Consider the following 20,027-nt stretch of genomic DNA (forward strand, 5'->3'; position numbering starts at 1 on the left):
AGCGCAACTTGAAAAACGTTGCCATAAAATATGTCTTCCTCTTCTTTGCCTTCCCTTTCTAAAAGCTCTTCTGACATAGTAGCAAGGTTTACTGCTTTATCATAACTTGAAATCTCAGCCTATGTGCATAGAGAATTTGTTGTGGATTGCTCTTTGAAGTCATTAATGTGCGAACTGAAGATAGGGACCTTCAGTCAGAAAATCACGTATGTCTAAATGATATAAATTTTCCTACAGGCCATGAATAATTCTATTGATGCTTTTGGTTATCACATCATTAGACTTTTATGATAGCTCTGACAACTGCATGAATTAGGATTGTCTTATTCTCCCATTAAGGTGCATCTGTGAGTTCTCATTGCCTTTCTGCCAGCCTATCCCCCTCACTAGCAGTAACATCATTATGAATCTTCTTAGTATTTAAACTGTATGCTTGAAAAGCAAACTTTAGATCGTACTGAACTAGCAGAGTCATGGCCCTAATGTTTTGCCTTGTAAACCATTGTTTCAAATGGAAATTACCTCAAGTAGAAATCATGGAACTTCAAACATTACTATTTGATAAATCCTATTACAGTTTTTATCTGTACTTTAGTCCAGCTGTGCATAGTCCTAGCTCTTCCATAAAATTTGTCACAACTGTCTTTAAACACTGACTAAATATACTATTTATGTTGTAATGAACCAGTCCTGACTCCCTTGCCTTGTTCTTTGTAAATTCATTTGGTCAAATGGAAAGTCTAGTTTTGTTAATTTTTAGGCAGCTTGGTCTCTATTTTGTTTAGTAGGTTAAAACACAGCAAAACAACTAATTTCATTCTCACTTAACAAAAGAAGTACTGCAATAATGTAAACTATAAATACGTAAATATTGAAAATATGTAAATATTGTTTAAAGGGTATATTACTTTGCAAATGTATACTTATATTTCTTATAATCTCTGCAAAAGTATTGTTCTTTAAATTGTTATTTTGCACATTTATGCCCGATTTTGATTTACCTATGTATAAATTCAATTTGTATCAACATTCTTACTTCTGTTTTTCACTTATGCTGCATCTTATGCTCATTGTACAACATTCTGTATTAGGTGCCATTCTGAGAGCCCCGATTATGATCAAAAACACATGGAAAAGTGCAAACTCAAGCATTATCTACAGAGGCAGGTGACTACTGTGTTGGCAGTCTAGGTTTTGGAATAAAATCTGGAAAACTCAGTGGCTGGTTGGCACTGTAAAGAACAAGTTTCTGAAGAGCTTTTGCTACTATTGAAGCAGGAATGGGTAGTTGAAACCACATGTTTCACCCTTTAGTGTGAGCTGGGGGTTGGGCCACGGTTAAGCATGCTGCTTTTGAGGGCTGGCTTATATAAATGAGCAGTTAATTGGACTTGTTCCTTGAATTTCTCCTTTGCACATCATTCCACGAGTGTGTGTGCATGACTAAGTATAGATACACACATTTACCGATTTATGTACAGAAAGAGAGAAACAAACAACTAGGCAGAGGCAGAGGTGAATAGTCAGCCTAATAGGAAGATGGCTTGCCAATGTGTTGCTGTGAGGGTCTGCTCCCTTTCCATGGAAAATGGGGACCTGCCTACTTGTGTGTTGCCGTAGGTCATCTCCACTTCAGGTACACAAATTGTAGCTCATAGGAAAATGTTGGGATTTATTGAGCTGAAGTTCAGCAGGGCCAAGGTTAGACTGGGGGTTGAAACAGTAATGATAAATTCTCATTATGTTAAGATAGCCAGTTTTATAGAGTAACGCTATTCAACATGGGCTTGCAGTTATTGAAGACAAAGTTTTTAAGGTAACTACTGAATCACATGACAGAATTTAACAATGTTTGGCATTCTTGCCTCCCAGGCCCAGGATTCAGTCCTAACGTTGAGTTAACTATATTTGTGGATTTTGAATTTTATCTTCTTATTCATGTGGTTTTTCACTTTGTACTCCACCATCTTACCAACTTTCAAAGACTTGTTGACCAATTAGTTGCTGTAAATTGTCACCTCATATTACATTTCCCTAACTGTTGTGGAATATTCTATAGCTGACTGACATCCACATGTTTCAGTTTTCGTATCTGGTAAATACATTATTGATATTTAACAAGGCACAGCTCAGAAACAAATTGGATGTATAATACATTGCTTCTCATCTTTATCATCAATCCACTGAGAATTACCTATTGTTTTACTGCTATTCCCTCATTCCACTTAGCTATGCAATATCAATTCTTTCCACTCTATGCCTACTGTCAGTCCATGGCACTTTTCATTAGTAGACAGTAAAGTATTATCAGTAGTTAAGGACAATGGCATAAATATTTGGATATTACACATGTGCACAGTTTTCTGACCTGCTTCCTAATGTAGTCTGTAGGATGGTGGCAATTCCAGATGCAAAAAAGCTGGTGGCCATAAACTGATGTTTGCTCTTGTTCTGGATCTGGTCCACTTTCTCTGGTGGCAGCTTCTGGATCAGCAAAGAATGAGAGCTATGCAGAAGGATGGTTAGGACTATGGTGTGCTACGAAAACAAAAATAGGTACAAGTCTGTAAGAGAAAAATCAACACTGACTAACCATCTCAGTTACTTTTGCATACAGCATAATTGCATTATTCTGGACTCATGTGAGTATCTGATGACTGTAGACTAAAATATAGACTGACCTGTTAATGTCAGGGCAATAATGTGGTGCTACTAACTGACTTCCTTGAAGTACAGATGAACTGAATAAGTGCCAAGTCAGTGTAATTAGGGTCATGAGCTGACATTTTTTTCTTCACATGCCTTTCATATGTGCACTTTAGAAGTGGCTTTCTTTTTGATGTAAGCAATAATTCTGCTGCTATAGCATCAATTATTATTTCATATATTCAAATAAGTACAAGTTCTCTGCTGTTCTAGTGATGCCTAAGTTGTTACTTAATACACTTGCACTTGTTCATGTACATTTAAAAGGCAGTTGCCCTCTCAGTATTCTCACAGCACTTTGGTTAACTGCAAAAACATAAATCAAAATCCGATAGGTATGGTCAACGTGTTTGCATAACTTATTGATTAAACAAAAAGGATTCTTCAACCATAGTGTTCTATCTGTTTTATAAACATTGTTTAATGTATTAATTTGTAATTTGTACAACTTACATTGATAGTAATCCTGCAAATAAATTCTGATTGTTAAGAAGTTATATTATTGTTTAAGTTTTGTTGGAATAACATGTATTTGTTGGAAAAAAAGATAATAACATTTCACTTGAAAAAAAAATTACTGTGAATCTTGTCAAACCCAACTGCATTGTACACCATTTTTTCCCTTAAAGGCACTTATTAACCTTAATCTAAAATCTACTACTGCTTAGTTTTGCTAAATCACTATTCATCTTCCTTTGCAAACATGGAACACAAAATATTCATTTAGGAACTGCATGTTTTCCTGCCATCTCATATCTACCAACCATCTCATTAGTTTTCTTTGCTGCATTATATTTATGAACAGTTTTATTTCCCTTCATGATGAAGATGTTTTTTTTTCTCCTGTATTTGAAATACTTTTCTGTCTTCCTTCAAATGTGCTCTCTTACAGTTCCTAAATGCATCTTTTTCCTTCAAGTGGAAACAAATAGTGTGCATAGTGTAAAAATGTCTTTACAAATATAGATGTAAAACTGAATTACAGAATGGTGAAAATAAATAAAAGGCAGACAGTAATAAAAGCATGTCTTATAATGTATTAGTAGATTATATGTGATGGAGAAAAATACATACGATGAAATAATGTGCTGGCAGAATTATATTGTGAAGCCAAATTAAGCCTGAACTGTAGAGGAAACCGCAAAACTAGAGTTCATGTAAGATAAGGAAGTCTTGGGTTTGGGGAGACCAGTGGGTAGTTGTTTAACTGGAGAGAGCGCTCTTGAGGAGAAAGGAGGGAAAATGTTTAATTAAGTTGCTTATCTACATTTATCATTTTCTTTCATGTAACATAGAAATTGATCCTTGAATAATTTATAACTGGGAAGATTTGTGAGTTTCCTTATATTATTTCTGGATGATCTTCATGCATGTTAGCTAGACCTTTGCAGAAGCCCTGCCCCTTTTTTGCAAGGACTATCCTGTAGTCCAGAACCCTCGATTTAGATTGAACTAATCCTACATTTAAGTTAAAGTACACAAGGCCTGAGATTGATGCTGTCTTTAGTACTGGCAGTCTGATGACTGGCACCTAGTATGATGGCATTAGTGATCTCACATAATCATGGCAGCATTCAAGGTATTGCAGTTGAATCTGTCTTGTTAAAACCCCTTCCTCTGATGACACTCACTCTTTATCTGTTATTGTAAGTTATCAGCTTCTTATATTTCCTTCTGTAGCACATCCATTTCTGTGTACATACCCTACATGAAGTGCCCTGCTATTTAATTTTAAGTGTCCACTGTGACCCACAGTGTCTACTTTACTCATTACTTACTTGCATGCTGTGTTGCTTTAATTTATTCACTATTGTATGTTGGTTTGTTAACTGTCTAGGCCAACTAGGCATGCAAAACTATTTTCCAGAACTGACCAAGGAGCCATGTCTAGTTATAGGTTCATAGGTTCATACTAGGCTAATAACCACTAGGAACATTATAAGCCTAGCTGTGCAACTCATAGGTTCATAGGTTCATACGTTGGTACTGGGCTATCTGCCCGAAGACATATATTAGCCCAGCCATGTTGTGCAGTATTCACCGCCCCTTTGGTTAGTTCCCTAGGCCCTTGATCTAGCAGCTAGTACCCTTGCCCCTATCTAGTAGAGCTGTTGGTATGATCCCTGGTGTGAACTTTCTGTTACCCATCCACTCATCAAGGTTCCTCTTGAAGAGTGATAGTGAGGGGCTCTGTCTTATGTAGATCGGGACCTTGTTCCATAGCAAAGGAAGTCTTTGCGAAGAGTATCTAGCCCTTCAGCATGTTCTATTCATTGTTGTGCTGAGGTTTATATCCCTAGAGCGTGTAGCTCGAGTGGATTTGGTTTTGCTAAGATGGCGCATGTTCAACAGTTCAGGGTTGGACATGGCTCTCTATGTTAGACAGAGATCGCCTCTGAGAAGGCGGTATGCAACAGAGAAAAGTCTTAGTTTTTTCAATCGTGCTGCATAGGGCAACTGTTTGAGGCCAGTAATCCTCTTAGTGAGGTACCTCTGTGGTCTCTCTAGCTGCTGGAGATGCCTAGCCAGGTACATACCAATTGGTGCATTGTACTCAATAATGGGTCTGATGAGGGAAGAGTAGAGGGGCACCATTACATCCTTAGATCTTGATGTGAACCCTTTCGTGATCAAATGGGTCACATAGAAGTATTTTCTAACCACCTTGGCAACATGGTTACCAAAGGAAAGCTGACTATCTACTTGGGTCCCTAGATCCCTTATTACTACTTCAGATTTCAGGGGGTTACCTCCTATGTGGTAGTTCATGGGTACTCTGTTTTTTCCAAAGGGGATTACTACGCATTTTTTAGCATTTAGCTTGAGACCATGGCTTTGACACCATGCATCAGTCTCATTAAGGCCCTTCTGGAGGATATCCATGTCGACCGGAGACTCTATTATAGCACCCAGTTTGCAGTCGTCCGCAAACTTGGTCAGCCACAGCCCTTCAGTGTTGGCCTGTACTTCAGAGAAGTATATGCCAAACAGGAGGGGCCTCAGGACAGAGCCCTAAGGCACACCACTCATTACTGGTCTGGATTCGGACATAGATCCTGCTACTCTTACTTTGTGGGTTCTGTCTGAGAGCCAGTTTGCGATCCATCTTGTGACATAAGGGTTTATGCCCAGGTTGGTGAGTATACCAATAATACCCGAATGGGGAATGGTGTCAAATGCTTTAGCAAGGTCAAGGTAAGCTGTGTGTACCTCCTTTCCCTTATCTATAACCTGAGTAACTGTCTCAAAGAAGTCCACCAGGTTCAGGAGGCATGATCTGTCCTTGACAAAGCTGAACTGTGTGGGGTCAAGTGTTTGTAGGTTCCCAATCTCTCTATTTATGAGTTCCATAATGATTCGCTCCATTGCCTTACAGATCACACTGGTCAGGCTTATTGGTTGGTAGTTCCCAGGGTCGGTTGTGGACCCACCCTTGTGCAGCAGAACCACCGTTGCTGTGCGCCATTCTATGGGCACATATCCTGTCGAGAGGCTGAGACTGAACAGGGTATTCAGATGCAGGGTTAATTCATTTTGGAGCTCACGTATGACACAGCCCGGGACACCATCTGGTCCCATAGAGACAGTGTATTTAGCTTTAGATAGAGCCTTATTAATCAACATATCAGTAATAATTGGAGTTACACAATCCCCTGGAATAGTAATAGGCCCTGTAGGTGGTGGTGGTGGTGGTGGTGGTGGGGGAAATTTGCACTGAACCTGTCAGCCAAGATGTTGGCAATGTCAGTGGGGTCAGTGTATTTTGTTCCATTTTGTACTAGGTCAGATCAGACCTGAGCATTGCCATTTAGGTTTTTGACGTAACCGTAGAAGGCCTTATGGTTATCCTTGGCATCCTTGGCAACTTTCTTTTCAAAATTGGCTTTAGTTGACTTGATGAGGGCCCTCAATTTCTTACTAAAGCTGATCAGGGAAGATTTTTCTACTTGAGATTTGGCCTTTTTTTGTATAAGTCTCCTCCTTTTATTGTATAGTTTGCTTATGGCCGGGGTCCACCAGACTGGTTTCTTCTTGCTTGAGGAAGGAGTTTTGGTTTTATTTGGGATAACACGGTCCATGCAATCCTGAAGATGTATATAAAGTGCCTTGGTGTAGGATTCTGCATCCTGGATTTCATTATCCTTCTGCAAGGGAATAGTGAAGCTTTCCACTTCTGATGCAAGTAGTTTGAAGTTTGTTTTGGAAAGGTTTTTTACAATGGTTTCTTTGACTGGGAGAGGTGAAGGGGTGAGGACGTCCAGGGTTATCAGTTTGTGGTCTGATCTGACCAGAGAGGGAGTGATAACGAGTGTGGTACAATGGGCGCCCATATTTGTGATGAATAAATCCAATATGTTGTCCCCTCTAGTGGGAGAACATACCAGTTGTTCAAGGGCATTTGAATTTATAAATTCTATGAACCGCTGGGCATAGGAGTTAGAACTTTGGTAGTTCGCCCAGTCTATACCAGGGTAGTTGAAATCACCCAAAATGATGGTGTTGGGTAGGATCTTTATATTTTCCAATGCCTCAAGGAATGCTGAGTGAGCATCTTGGGACATGGTGGGCGATCTATAACAGGCTACGACTTGAAATGTGGTTTTGCCTGCTGATAGTTGCGCATGGATGATCTCTGGGGAATCATGCTGCGCCACTAACCTGGAGATGTGGGTATCCTTGATGAATATGGATACACCTCCACCCTTTGTACTGCGATCCAGTAACTGAGGCCAGAAGGTATGATATGAATTGTAACCTGGTAGTGTTGGGGTGCTCTCTGGAACCTTGAACCAGGTTTCTGTCACTGCACAAACATCGATTTTCTCCATACTGAGGAGTGCCTCGAGTGCGTGCATTTTGAGGTTGAGACTTCTGGTGTTGAGTAGCATTACCCTTAGTTTTTGGTTACCTGTGCTGGTTACAGTGGTTGGTTTGTCCTTTGAGCCTTGCCTAAAAAAGGCACTATGGGGACAGCAAGAGCCTTGGCCAGTATTCGAAAGCCTAGGGGTGACAGGTGCAAACTCAATCTAGTTTTGTCCTGGAGTTCCTTGGATGCCCATATGATGGGGTATGTTAGTAAAGAGGTAGCTAAGGGTTATGTTGGAGGTATGTTAGTCTGGGATTCATTTACTTACTGCCTACCTCTGTCCATCATATAAATGGGGGCCAGACTGGGCATGAATTTGTGATTTCCCATCCAGTGATCAAGGTTTCTTTTGCATAGGGTCAGGGATAAATTCTGCTTCACATATATGGGGAGCTTATTCCATAGCATGGGGATCCTTTGAGATACATACCAGTCCCTCCATAAGGTTCTGTTTATGTCACAGACAGAGTTCAGGTCTTTGGATCTAGTGTTTCTGGTGCTATTTGTCTTGCGGATGTACAAGAGATCCATCAGAGCTGGATCTGAGAATGTCTTTTATGTTAGCATAGATCACTTCTCAGTAACTTGTAAGAGACCAAGTACGGAGATATGACCTTAAGGTGATCTGTTTAGGACAGAGTATTCATATCTTGTATTCTCTTGGTGAGGAACCTTTGAGGGCATTCCAGTTGTTGCAAGTGCTGGGTTAGGTATGTGCCATAGGAGGTATTGTACACAATGAAGGATCTTATAAGGGTTGAGCAGAGTGGTACTATAACTTCCTTGGACCTGGATGCTGTTCCGTTGCTTATGAGTTAGGTGACACAGAATGATTTTCTTACCATCTTGGCTATATGTTGGTTGAAGACCAGATTACTGTATACGTATGTTCCTAGATCCCTAATTATTGGGTCAGCTCTTAGTGGTGTTTTATCAGTGCAGTAATTAGCTTGGGAGTCGCTTTCTCAAAGGGCACTAAAATGCATTTCTTTGCATTGAGTTTTAATCTGTGTCTTTCACACCAGCCATTTGTTTGTGTTAGACCCTCTTGTAGGATGTTGGTGTCATGGGAGGAATCTATTATGAATCTATTATAGTCCCTAATTTGCAGTCATCTATGAACTTGGTGAGCCACAGTCCTTTGACATTAGCCTTGACATCCGAGAAGTAGATGCCAAACAGGAGTGGGCCCAACACAGAACCCTGGGGTATGCCGCTGGTGACCAGTCTCTTGGAGGAGGTGGTCTCACCAGTCCTGACTTCTTGGGTCCTATCTGTGAGCCTTCTGGCAATCCAGTGAGTTATGTAGGGATTTATGCCTAGTTCTGAGAGTTTGTCAACAATACCTGAGTGGGGTATTGTATCAAACACCTTGGCCAGGTCAAGGCAGGCATTATGTACCATTTTCCCTGCATCCATAGCCATGGTAACCCTATTGAAGTAGTCTACCAGGGTAAGTAGGCAAGACCTTCCTTTAACAAATCCAAACTGGGATGGGTACAGTGTCTGTAGGTTGATAATTTCCATGAAAATTTGTTTCACAGCTTTGCATATTCTGACTGATGGGTCTGTAGCTCCGGGTGTTAGTTGATAGTCCACCCTTATGAAGAGGGATGACATACAAGTGAGAATCAAACCCAATACTAATTTGAAAGAGTATTAGAAAATAATGAAGATGGTCACAAGGTGATGTGTTGTCAGTTTTTTCCAGATTTACATAACAGAATCTGCAATAGTGTACAAGAAACTCATTCTTTTTGTTGTTGCGTCTTTCGGCTTTTCCCGGTTAGGGGTTGCCACAGCGGAACTCCGATCCACTAATGATTGGTAGTTGAGTTTTACATGCCGTGTTACCAGCCCTGACGCACAACCTTAAATGAAGGTACGCCCATTCACACATGTCTCCATGCAGAAGACGCTCTAACTGAGAATCGAACTGGACAGCATCTTACTGTGAGGCGACAACACTACCGCAGCACCACCACCTACTGTGTGTTATTGAACTGCAACTTTGTGAAGCTTTAACTAGTGTTTTATTGCTGATAGTTACCTGGGGTGGCAGACTTTCAAAATATACTATAATCCATTTCTTGGTACTGGGTTTTAAATAAATAAAATACAAAGTCTCTCAGATAAGATGAAAAGTGCTAGACAGCTTTACTGGTGTCTCCTGGTACCTTGGCTAAAAACATTCAAGGGATAACTCATACACCAAAAGCACATATTTTATATACAAAATCACCACTTGTAGGTTAATTGATTAATTACAATGATGTCATAAATTACAACACTTCATTTAAAGTGACATTTTTCCCTTTCTAAAAACCCTCATAGTATCCTCATGTCCCAATCAAAACACAAATGCAGATTACACATTTCATGTATGAATGAACTTTTGAACAAACCTTTATGTTAAATTTTATACATTTATATTGACCTCCAGGTTAAAACCTGAAGGAAAATAATGTGTTAAAATGCAATTACGAATTACACATTTCATATATGAATTAACTTTTTGTCAAACATTCATATTAAATTTATACATTTATATTAACCTCCAGGTTAAGACCTGAAGGAAATAATGTATTGAAATTAATGATGAACCTGGTTTCTGCAGTTAACAATTTCTCATTATATATTTCCCCATGTTGGTCCAAAGGCTTGGCTAATACACTAAAAAATAAAGATGAATCAGAGCCCTCATGATTCAAACAAAAATGATGAGCAACTGGACTATCTAGTCTTCTATGTCTGATTTCCCCCATATGTTCCAAAATGCATTTTTTCACCTGTCTTTTGGTCTGTCCAACATACCATTTACTCAGTGAATAACCACATCCTATGATGTAAACCACTCCACTGGATTGACAGGTAAAGCTTTGCGTTGCCTTATACATTCTATCATTGATGTTTCTACCATGTAGGTTCCTTACCTTTGGGCAACCTTTACTTCTGTAACAGGGATAACATCCTACCTGACCATCATTGCCTGTCCTGTTGCTCTTCCTATTTAATAACTGTTTTAAATTCAAACATCTTTTATGTGAAAGAATTAGATTCTCTGGAATTACACCTTTAGTTATTTCTCCCTGCACAACCATGGGCCAAACTTTTCTGACTAAATTCATTAACATATGGGAAAAAGGAGAAAATCTACTTACAAAAAACACCTTCTTTGTTACTTCACCTTGAAAACGTTCTCCTTCCTTCGTTTTACACCACCATTATCTCTCTGTTGAATCCCTAAGACTCTGTTTTCTGTCCTAATCAGTAAATCTATTGGATAACCTCTAGAAGATAATTTATTTCTCACTTTCATAAACTCTTTACTTATCATATTCTTATCAAATGTATTACTAAAAATACGTCTGTATTCCCCATATGGTAATGATTCCAATAAGTGGGGGGATGCATACTGGAAGCCAATAGAAAATTATTAGCTGCGCTTTCCTTATGATAAATTCTAAATTGGACAGATTCATCTCGTCTCACATAAAGTTCCAAATCCAAAAACTGAATCACATCTTTACTGGTTTTAAAAGTGAATGACAACCCAAACTCATTTCTTTCTAGCTCAGTCATAAATTCTTCAAACTGTCCTACTTCCCTGCGACACACAAAAATTAAATCATCTATAAATCTCTTATAGATGATAACCCTATTAATAAAAAACATTTATTGTAAATGAATTTGTTTTCAAAATAATTCATGAAAATAATGGCATAAGAGGGAGGAAATGAGGCACCCATAACGGTGTCTCCTCTCTGTAAGAACAACGTCTCTTCAAATTAAATAAAATTGTGTGTCAGGCTAAATTCCAACAGTTGCAAAATGTAACTTGTTCTAGTCCCCTCATCTAGCATCCTGGCTACAGCATCCAAGCCTAAAACATGACTGATTCTAGTATACAAAGCTTTCACATCCACACAAGCCCAGTAAAAATCCGGCTCCCAATGCATCCCCCAACCAATTCACAGAGTTCTTGCTATTCTTAAGATGTGATGGCACCCTAGAGGTATACCTTTTCAGTTGTTCTTCCTGAGATTTAAGCCATGGCTTTGGCACCAAGTGTTTGTCCATATTAGTCCTTTCTGAAGGGTGTTCTCATCTTGAGGTGATTCGATGACTGCTACTAGTTTGCAATCATCTGCAAACTTGGTTAGCTAGTGGCTTTTGATATTGGCTATGACATCTGAGAAGTAGATGCCAAAGAGGAGTGGGCCTAGCACAGAGCGTAGGGGACTCCATGGGTGGCCATCCTATTTGTGGAGATGGCCTCACCAATTCTGATCTCCTGAGTCCTATCAGTGAACCATCTAACTATCCAGACAGTACAGGTTACATTGCTTTATTACTTCATATTTAGATATTACTGATCTCAAAGTTCAGGAAATGTCTAATATCTAGATGTCTCCTTTATGTCTTTCATATCTAGAATATTTCAAGTATGGAGCCACAAACCAGTCCCTATCAACATTCTCAAAGGCTGGCCATGGACTTGCTTAATTCTTATTTGGTAACTCTTATGAGGGTTTTACTGGTTGCTCTACTATGGAGAACACTTGTTTGCATATCTTTTGGGATGTCCAAGATAGTTTGCATACCTTTTGGCATGTCCAAGATGCAGCTGCCTAGGATGAACTTGGATGAATTTCACGGACACTTTTTTGTTTTATCATGGCTCTTTCAGCAATTTCAAGTTGGAATTATGCTACTTCAAAATTCCAATGGTTGACTTATATGCTGACAGTAGTGTGATAATGACAAAGAATCTGCTTATTTAAGTTCATCTCTATGGATATTTTTGTTCAAAAAGTTTTATTAACGTTATTACTGAAGCATACAATTGTTAACATAAAATTTTATATTTTTGTAATATATTAAATAAAAATCAAGTTTCAAATATAACAAATAAAAAAAAGACAATGAACTATATACAAAGATGTTCACTGTACTATTAATATGTAAAACTATTTAGATCCATTGCATATGAGCTAACTAATAAAAACCTGTTATTGATTTTCTAATAAATCAATTATATTCAACCATTGGTTATATTTTGCTGTGTTCCTAGAGGATCTAGATTTAATTGTTAATGATTCTAATCTGGATACTTCCAAGAGAAGATCTTTAAAGTTTTGAAAAGAAGGAGATCGTGATGATTTAAAATTTCTAGTTATTTCTTTCTTGGCTATGGACAATGCAGACCAAAGAAGTGAATATTTATTTGGTTTTACACAGCATGGAATTGGTGAATTAAGTAAAACTAATGACGTTCTAAGTTGGAAATTATCAGTAAATATTGCCTGTAAGAAATTGTTGATATCATACCAATATTTTTATATGTGAACATTCATAGAATATATGTGTCTAGCCAGCATTCTGTATCTCTAAACATCTCCAACACAATATATATTCTTTAAACATCTTATTTATTTTATGAGGAGTGATGAATGATCTATTTACAAATCTCCAGGTAAACATTCTCCATTTAAGTGAAGTAGTAGGTTTACCTGCAGACAAAAGAAAATTTAATTTATCTTTATCTGATGGAGTATTGATACTAATTTCCAAAAAATATAAATCTGACTTGATTGTTTTATATATATATATATATATATATATATATATATATATATATATATTTACAAACACAAAGTACAAGGTTTGAATCTTACAGGGGATAATTGGCTAGGCTTAAAATGGCTTGCAAGGGCAGTTAGCCTAGTACTAGCCTATGAACCTAGTACTAGCCTATGAACATATATATATATATATATATATATATATATATGACAGATTAATTTTTATTGAATTGTTCTGTTGAGAACAAATGATTAGGTATTGCATGAATTTGGGAATTAAATTTTTAACGGAAAAAGATATTAAGTCAAGTTTATTCTTAACATAATTTCTAGCTTCTTGTATATCAAGCCATAATGAAGAATTGAGGTCATTTTGTTCCAATAAAGTATTTATGGATTGTAATTCATTATTTTTTACCAGTTGATGCCAGTAAATCAATTGTTTTTGTACAAATATTGCCATTTTTTTTTAATTTTTGGAGAAGGTAAAATGAGGAATATCAAATTTTCATAGGATTGATATATATGTATAACATTTTTAAAGGATTATAGAATCATACTTATATAGTTTGATGTAAAATTTTGTGTAAGAAAAGAAAAATGTTCATTTTCCATATGAATGCATTATTCAATAATTTTAACTTAAAATGATCATTACTTATTATTTAGACTTATTGATGAGGATAGGATAAAGTCTTTCCATTTAGCTGAATATTTACTATCTATAAGATACAAAATTGTTTTAATGGCTGAAGAAATTGAGTAAATGTCTAAGTTTGGTAAATAGAAATTTTTTAATAATAGTATTAAATGTTTTAATTGCTGCAAATGATGGTGGCATAGAAATAGACTGGATTATCTATAAAATGTTTGGTAGAAGAATCATCTTTATAATTGATAATTTATCTTCCATTGAAAATTTTATTTTAGACCATCGAAGTATTATGTTATCTATTTCTGTTAAACTTTTATCAAAGTTCAGTTTTTGGATTTCTTTTAAACTATTAGTAATAATTATTCCTAGATACTTTATTTGTTGGGATTGTGAAACATATTTTTCAAATTCATTTTGTATATTATATTTTTGTACCAGATAATAAAATTTGTGTTTTATTATGATTAAATCTAAGACCTGAATTTTTTTGAAAACAATTTATGTCATTAAATAATTCTTGTATTGTTGGATTTTTGCCACCTAAGGTAATCAAGATATCATCTGCAAACATTTTAATCTTTGAAATTGTGTTAAGACTTATATAAAATCCCTTAATGTTACTGTTATCTCTAATCAAGTTGGCCCAGGGCTCCATAACTAAAGTAAATAATAGAGGGGATAAAGGACTACCTTGTTTAGTGCCTTTAGTAATAGGTATGGGTAGGGATATGTTAGAGCCTATATTGATATAAGCTTGTGTGCCTATATATAACTGTGTAAGAAGATTTATAAAATTGCTTGAAAAATTGAGTTCCTGTAAAAGAATAAATAAGTAATTCCAGTTGACAGAGTCAAAAGCACAATTTATGTCTAAACTGAATATAGTTAAATTATTTTTTAGGCTTTTAGTTGATTCAGTTAAAGTTATTACTCTTTTAATATTATCATGTAGTGTTCTGTTTATTATGAAACCTGTTTGGTCTTCATCTACTAAGTTAGGGAGAAATACTAAGTCTTTTTGCATATACAGACATAATTATTTTGTAGTCCATATTAAGTAAAGAAATAGGTCTGCATGAATTAAACTTTGTAGGATCTTTTTCAGGTTTTAAGATATGAGAGATAAACGTATACTTCCATGAGGGAGGAGTAATATTTTTATCTTGTATAGTGTTAAACACTGAAAGTAATAAAGTTAGTGCTTTTTCAGGAAGCAATTTGTAAATTTCTGGAATAATGCCCTCATTACCAGGTGCTTTATTTGTTTAAGGGTATTGATTTGTTCTTGAATATCTTTTAAATTAATTTTCCTATCTAGAAGTTTAGTTTGCTTCCATGTTAATCTGTTTTTAGAGTTTTTATTAACAAAAGCTTGAATACCTTTACTTGAATTTATTGATGCAGAGGATTGGTTTAAATTAAGAAAAAATTCTGAATTCGATTAATATATTATTCAAATCAGAAACTAATTTTTTGGGGGTGAATATATTTCTTTAATGTGATTGAATGTATTTAATCTTTTTACTTTATTGGATAAAATATTCAGAGAGCTTGGATTAATTGAAAAATTAATAAATTTATATTTCTCTAAACTTTTTATGATTAAGAATCTCAAAGTATTTTTTATTTAAGATTTTTAGCTCATTCATTTCAGATTTTACTTGTGGATTCCTTAATAATTCAAGATTTAAGGTGTCTAGTTTTGTTTGTATCTCTTTTAGTTCTTTATCCCATGAAAGTATTTTTCCTTATACCAATCAATTACTCTGCCATATAGATATATCTTCATTGCATCCCAAATAAAAATTTCAGTTGTGTTATTGTTAGTGTTGAATTATAAAAAGCTATGAACTTCTTGCAGGATGAAAGTGGTGAATTCTTTTAATTTGGTGATATATGCTGGGATTAATTTTATCTGAGAATTGGTGTTAGTATGAATATATAAATCAAAGGTTATAGAATTGTGATCTGAAAAGGGGCATGTGATAACTTTAACATTACTTAAAGACTATATTAAACTATTTGTAATAAAAAACTCTATCTATTCTTGAATATGTGTTGTGCCTGTGTGAAAAAAATGTGTAGAATAGTGACTTTGGGTCAGCATAATTATCAATGTATTTTAATAAAAAAGAATTGGAAAACACTTTTAATAATTTAGCTGAACTTGAAATTTTTCTTTTACCTTTAAAGGAAGAATCAGAGCTACTAAGATACAATTAAAATCACCAGCTAAGATAATATTACCCTTAGAGAATTGAATAATATGACCAATATGTTGTTGTGCTGATGTCTGTCCAAAGCCAGGAATCCAATACATATTTATTAGAGTGAATATTAAATTATTAAATTGTATGATAATAGAAGCTACCATACCTTTATTATCTTTGTATGTGTCTAAGATTTTAGGCTGTGGTAATTTGTTATTCCACAATATTGCTACAGCTCTTCTGTTTTGTGAATGTTCAGCGCTAACAAGAATTGACAAAGATTTAGATTCTAATTTGGAAATGTTATCTTCTATTAAATGAGTTTCTTGGAGAAAAAATAATTGTGAATCATGCAATTGTAAATACTTATTCAAAGATCTTCTCTTGTTAGGGATATTAAGACCATTTATATTAAGAGAAATACAATGCAGTGATGTCATGTTGTTAGTTTGTTGAATTGCAATATATGTTGGCTAAAATACCTATTAGTTTTTAGTTTGTAAATTGAAAAAAATAAAAATAATGGAATACAGCACATTATATTGTATACTATACAGAAAAAAATATTTTAAGTTACAAATATTTAAACAACGTTCAACTAATCTTATTTTTGTGAACATCTGAAGAATTGTTATCAAGAAATTGTAGCAAAAACAATTAACAAGAAAACCTTTTAAAACCCACCTGGAGTTATAAACTCCTAATTTGAGTGAGATTAATCACTCAAATTAACATTCCTACTAGCAGCAAGTTTCTATCATGCACTGCCTGATATATATTCTGTTTCATCATTTTAAAACATGGTTTTATAATATACCTGTAATTCAGCTATTCAAAAATGTCATAATTACTAAATCACTGGTAAGCTTATTTATTTATTGATTTGTATATAATCAGTTTATTACTACAACCACTTCTTAAACATCTCACACTAATACATATCTTTTTAACTAAACTAAATGAAGTGATTGTTTAAAATTTATATTTAACCTGACTAAAAATAGGGAACAATATGAAACTAAACAGAGTTTTTGTGATATATGCAGTTATAATAGAAATTACAGTTGTGTATTCCTTCATAATAAAAAATTATTGCCTAGGAGTTTCCAAAACAAACTATTTACTTACACTAAAAACATTTTTAAAAACTCAACACTCGGGAATCAAATTTAAATATACTCCTACAAGTATGAAGTAAAAAGATATGTTTATGTATCTGAATATGAAACATTGACCTATTTACCCCACCAATGCATTTGTAAACAACATTGAGACTGTCTGTGACAGGGTACATTATTGTAACATAACTGCTTTAGATTAAAATGAAAGGAATATGTGTTATATAATATAGGACCAAATTGAGAAAAAAAGACTTCAATTTTTAACTAAACATAGTAAGATTTAGTATGGTTGCAACAGCACAAATAAATCAAATTATATTCATTTTTACAACTAAACTGTTAAAACAAAACTAATGCTTAAACTTGTATCATGACATTGTAATAAAACAGGACCCATAACCAGTATACTGATCACAGTTCAATTATGGGCCAGTAAAACCAGCTAATTGTTTTTAGAAATGTTTCTGAGCTACTCATTCATTACATACCCATGCAAAGTCTGAGACGAGTCTAAAATTATTGTATTTGTAAATATTAGTTAGTAAGATTCATTAAGGTTAACCTTTAGTGTGTTACTTCTGCTAAGCAGAAGTAAAAAGATAGTATATAGTGTAATGTACAGAATGCGACATAAATTCCAATAGCATTGTATTTACTAGAATATAAAGACGTTATTAATGTGAATAGTGTTTCAGTATATTTAAATCTAGAAGATAGAGAATTGTTGAAAAGCATATTTCCTTTTAAAGTAGTATAATGTGCACAAATATGCTGTAAATGAGCTTTTACTAGTCATATTTAAACCTTCCTGTGATAATCATGTACTAAACAGAAGTTAGTATCAAACTTAACAAATTCAGCTACTGTTTACCTTGTTATTTAGCTGTACAGCACATAAACATCTCAGTGGTAAAAAGAAATAAGAAAAAAAAAAAACTTTTAAGCATGTCCGAAAGGCTTTATAAAATGTTTACTTCCATTTTCTGAAGAACGCCGTGTCATCAGTGACGTCATGAGTCTCTTGCAGCTGTTCAAAGAAGCATGCGGTTACATCGCCAGATAATAGGAAAAAAAAGCTTCAATTTTTTCAGACGGAAACTGTGAGCTTTCTTTTCTTCAGATGAAGGTTTATAGTGGCTTGAGAGCTACATGAGATGCTCCAGAAACAGTCAAACTCTCAACAAATGTTAGGGAAGACAACAGGCGAAAAGAAAAAAACAAAAAAAACCCAAAAAAGCAACCTTGGATCCCTGAATTCCAGGGTCCGCTACATGCCCCAAAGCCACCAATGAGCAAAGCCAACAAAATACAGGCTACAGCAGCCAATAACACATGAAACAAAGCCATCATGCCCAAATACCCAATGAGAACCACAAGGGCATACAAAAAAGGAAACAGAGCACGAAAACTGTATCTACATAGCAAAGATACATAGTTAACTACACTAAGCAACAACTCAAAGGAATCAAAGACATCTCAAAATATCCCCTTTCTATAAGGATACTCTAAAAACATATTCAAAATAAATTATTTATAATTATAAGGGAATTTTTATAAATGAGAAAAGAAATATGATAAAGGAAGCTTAAACTAGTTTAATAAGCATTCTAGCAGTATTTAAAGAAACAAACAAGTAACAGAATACTAAACAAATGTTTTAAACAACAAATGGCTTCTAAACTTCTATAAGTAATATAATTATAACCCTGAGCAGGTTATATATTCAAAAGTTTAAGCAATAGTGGGGCAATAATCTAATACTTAAAAAATATTATTGTATACTTTGTTTCCTTTACCTCTTCCTTCCCCATTCTTTTCTTTACTTAAAATAAACACAGTAGAATGTTGTTAAAGATTACTTGTGTAAAAAAAAGAAAAAAGTATATACTAAATTATAAGACAAAAAATATCTAATATAAAGAAAACAATATTAATAAAAAGGAACTATATACTGACTACTACTAGTTATTAAATGTAACCAAGTAATTAAATGATATATAAATATCTCTGTCAGAATTCTACGTCCCTACACAATGGAAAATATCACGCATTATTCCCCTTCACAAAGGCGGCCCATCCACAGAACTAACCAACTACCACCCCATAGCGATTCTATCTCCACTCTCCAAAATACTAGAGAGATGCATTCACTCTCAAATCTCAGACTACCTCCTTACTACCAACCTCCTTTCTAATGCTCAACATGGTTTCCGACCAAACCATAGCACCACCACTGCCTTACTCTCTTTTACTAACACTATCCTTCACAATAAAAACAATGGCCATCTTTCCTCTGCTAATTTCCTAGACCTATCTAAAGCATTTGACATGGTCCCACACAAACAACTCCTCTCAGTACTCAATAACCTATCCTTTTCTCAATCAGTCACCAACTGGTTTCAAAGTTACCTGTCTGACCACCAGCAATCTGTTGTATGGCAAAATGACATATCTCCCCAACTACCTGTCTCTATTGGTGATCCCCAAGGATCCATCCTTGGACCCCTACTCTTCTCTATTTTCACCAATAATCTAGCCTCTGCCACCAAACATGGCACACTCATACAATATGCAGATGACTCAACCATCATCTGCTCTGCCCAGTCCCTACCTGAACTGCAAAAGGTCACACAGCATGCCTTTTCCTCTGTTGAAACTTGTATATCCGATGCCCGGTTAATACTCAACCCAAACAAAACTAAACTCCTCATCTTCAAACCCACCAAACATACTTAAAACAACTCTCACTTTAACATCACAGCAAAAGACAACACCACTATCCACCCAACAGATCACACCAAATTGCTAGGAGTTGAAATAGACAACAATCTCAAATTTGACATTCCCATATCCATGACCATAAACAAAGTTCACCAAAAACTA

General features: G+C 35.2%; 1 protein-coding gene across 1 annotated transcript in view; it reads right to left on the reverse strand.

The window, feature by feature from the left end:
* The window catches only part of SLC23A3 (solute carrier family 23 member 3), a 1,305,121-nt gene that overhangs the window by 1,039,046 nt on the left and 246,048 nt on the right, over window positions 1-20,027 (reverse strand). The window contains exon 2 of the mRNA XM_044073709.1: window positions 2,369-2,538. Coding sequence (XP_043929644.1) covers window positions 2,369-2,538 — 170 coding nt within the window. The remainder of the gene's footprint in view (window positions 1-2,368; window positions 2,539-20,027) is intronic.

Source organism: Protopterus annectens, chromosome 6.part0 (assembly GCF_019279795.1).
Source record: "Protopterus annectens isolate FY-2018-M chromosome 6.part0, PAN1.0, whole genome shotgun sequence".
NCBI lineage: Eukaryota > Metazoa > Chordata > Ceratodontiformes > Protopteridae > Protopterus > Protopterus annectens.